Here is a 2,021-nt window from a genome sequence, read left to right on the forward strand (position 1 = left end):
ATATATATATATATACATATATATATCTGTCTCTTATACACATCTAGATGTGTATAAGAGACAGGTACTGTATGTTTGTTTTTCCTTTTTATTACTTTCAATGTACCTTGGATATTATGTTATATTAATGAAAAAAAACATAATAGTCTTTTGTATACATTAATTTTGTTGCAGAAACTGTGAATGTGAAAATATGTACAATTTTTAAAAATCTTTTATATATAAAAATACATTTCAAAAAGCCAACCCAAGATTTCTCGAGGTTTGGATTTGTCGAGCACTGTCAAGAAAGAATTTTTGTTAAACAATTAAAATCAGATATGCCCACTTACGTTATTTACTGCCAATAATAACACCCTCATTTCTTCAAACCGATCTTGGGCCCTGAAGGCAAAAAAAAAAAATATGCTCACTACATGGAAAATACTGTCGTTAGCCACTGCCTTTCCTAGATAAAATTCGTATGTAGAGACTAGGACAAGAACTTATTTGTAACAGTAAATACAACCTAGGAAAATAAATTTCTTTTAAAATTAATTTTAATTTAATTTATGCAATCAATAAGATAATAAATTGTTTATTTACTTTTAGTAATCTAAACAAAATTATATCATTTGCTTGTTTTGTGAAAAAATATATATAAATTAACTTTTTGTAAAGGATGAAATTTCTTTTTTTGCAAGAATTTTTGTATTAAGAATTACAAAAAGGTCACTAAGTTATTTTAGTTACATGTCAACTTATTATAATACCATAAATAAATTTAGTTTAATTTTAAAGTGGGTAAAGAGGAGCATGTGTCTTTAATAAATATAACCTGTTATAATTTATTATAACTAAATATTCAAATAGTTTTATCTGGCCCGGGATTTATCAATCTCAGCTTAGCAAATGTCTTAAGTAAAAAAAAGTTAAGATGTCTCTAATAAATGTCTTAAGCTGACTTATTACCCAATCTTAGCAAAATCCTGGGTTAAAAATTGGCTTAGATGACGCCAGAGTACAATCAACTTTTTAATAAGCAATTTTTAAGCTAAGCAATATGGATAAATTTGACTTAAGCAAAAAATGGACTTAAAACGAATTTAAGCTGGTTTACTTAATATTGTATAACTGTTTTGATTGTTAATAATCCAAACAGAAAATGAATGTTAACTTATTGTGAGCTTTCGTTGATGTTAGTAACATGACTTGTCACGCTATGTGAGCTAGCATCAGTTGTGTTGGCATTGTGTAAACAACGCCCTCTGTTGCCAGCTGTAGTACACCCACCCAAAAGACGAGCTCGCAAAAGAAAACACATGTGGACCCCTATAAAAAATTGGTTGTCGAAACTTCGAAACTGTGACCATGTTTATATTGGGGAAACGGGTAGACCCTTAAAAAATGGAACATGACACAAACATAAGGCTAAATAAAATAAATTGTCTGTTTGCCCTTCTATTTAAAAAAAAAAAAGATAAATAGTGGCGGGTGGAAAAAGTTTAGACTAATTTGTAGGGCATCTGGCAAAAAGTAAAGATAAATTTACTCATTTTTTTTTTTAATTTCTAAAGAAAAAAGCTAAGAAAAAAAAGTGAGTTAGGGGCAGGTGGAGTAGTGCAAAGAAACAATTTTTTTTGGCCTAATCTAAATGAAACAAGCATTGGAAAAAAGGACATCATGAAGGGCATCTGAATTAGAAAACAAAAAACGGACGATGAACAGAGACGATTAGGCATACAAGCTTTCACATCTTCAACCAACTCTTGAAACCTGAAAGGCCGGAGGAATCCGGAACCAATAATTACAGGAATAGAGCTGGCAACAGAGGGCGTTGTTTACACAATGCCAAAATAACTGATAGGCGCTCACATAGACTGACAAAGTCATGTTGATAACATCGACGAAAGCTCACATAACAGTAAGTTAACATCCATTGGTTTCAGTTCTACTATAAATAGTCCTAAATATTTGCTGAAAAGATACATTTAAAAAAAATAAAAATGGTTTCGACAGACGAAATCCAGTAGATGTTACGA

At 30.3% G+C, this 2,021-nt stretch overlaps 1 protein-coding gene across 1 annotated transcript in view; it reads right to left on the reverse strand.

Annotated features, from left to right (window-relative positions):
• The window catches only part of LOC117118499 (hemicentin-1-like), a 38,091-nt gene that overhangs the window by 22,546 nt on the left and 13,524 nt on the right, over positions 1-2,021 (reverse strand). The window contains exon 2 of the mRNA XM_033263099.1: positions 333-384. Coding sequence (XP_033118990.1) covers positions 333-362 — 30 coding nt within the window. The 5' untranslated portion in view covers positions 363-384. The remainder of the gene's footprint in view (positions 1-332; positions 385-2,021) is intronic.

Source organism: Anneissia japonica, unplaced genomic scaffold (assembly GCF_011630105.1).
Source record: "Anneissia japonica isolate Jap-2015-1 unplaced genomic scaffold, ASM1163010v1 scaffold287869_len1821871_cov162, whole genome shotgun sequence".
NCBI lineage: Eukaryota > Metazoa > Echinodermata > Crinoidea > Comatulida > Comatulidae > Anneissia > Anneissia japonica.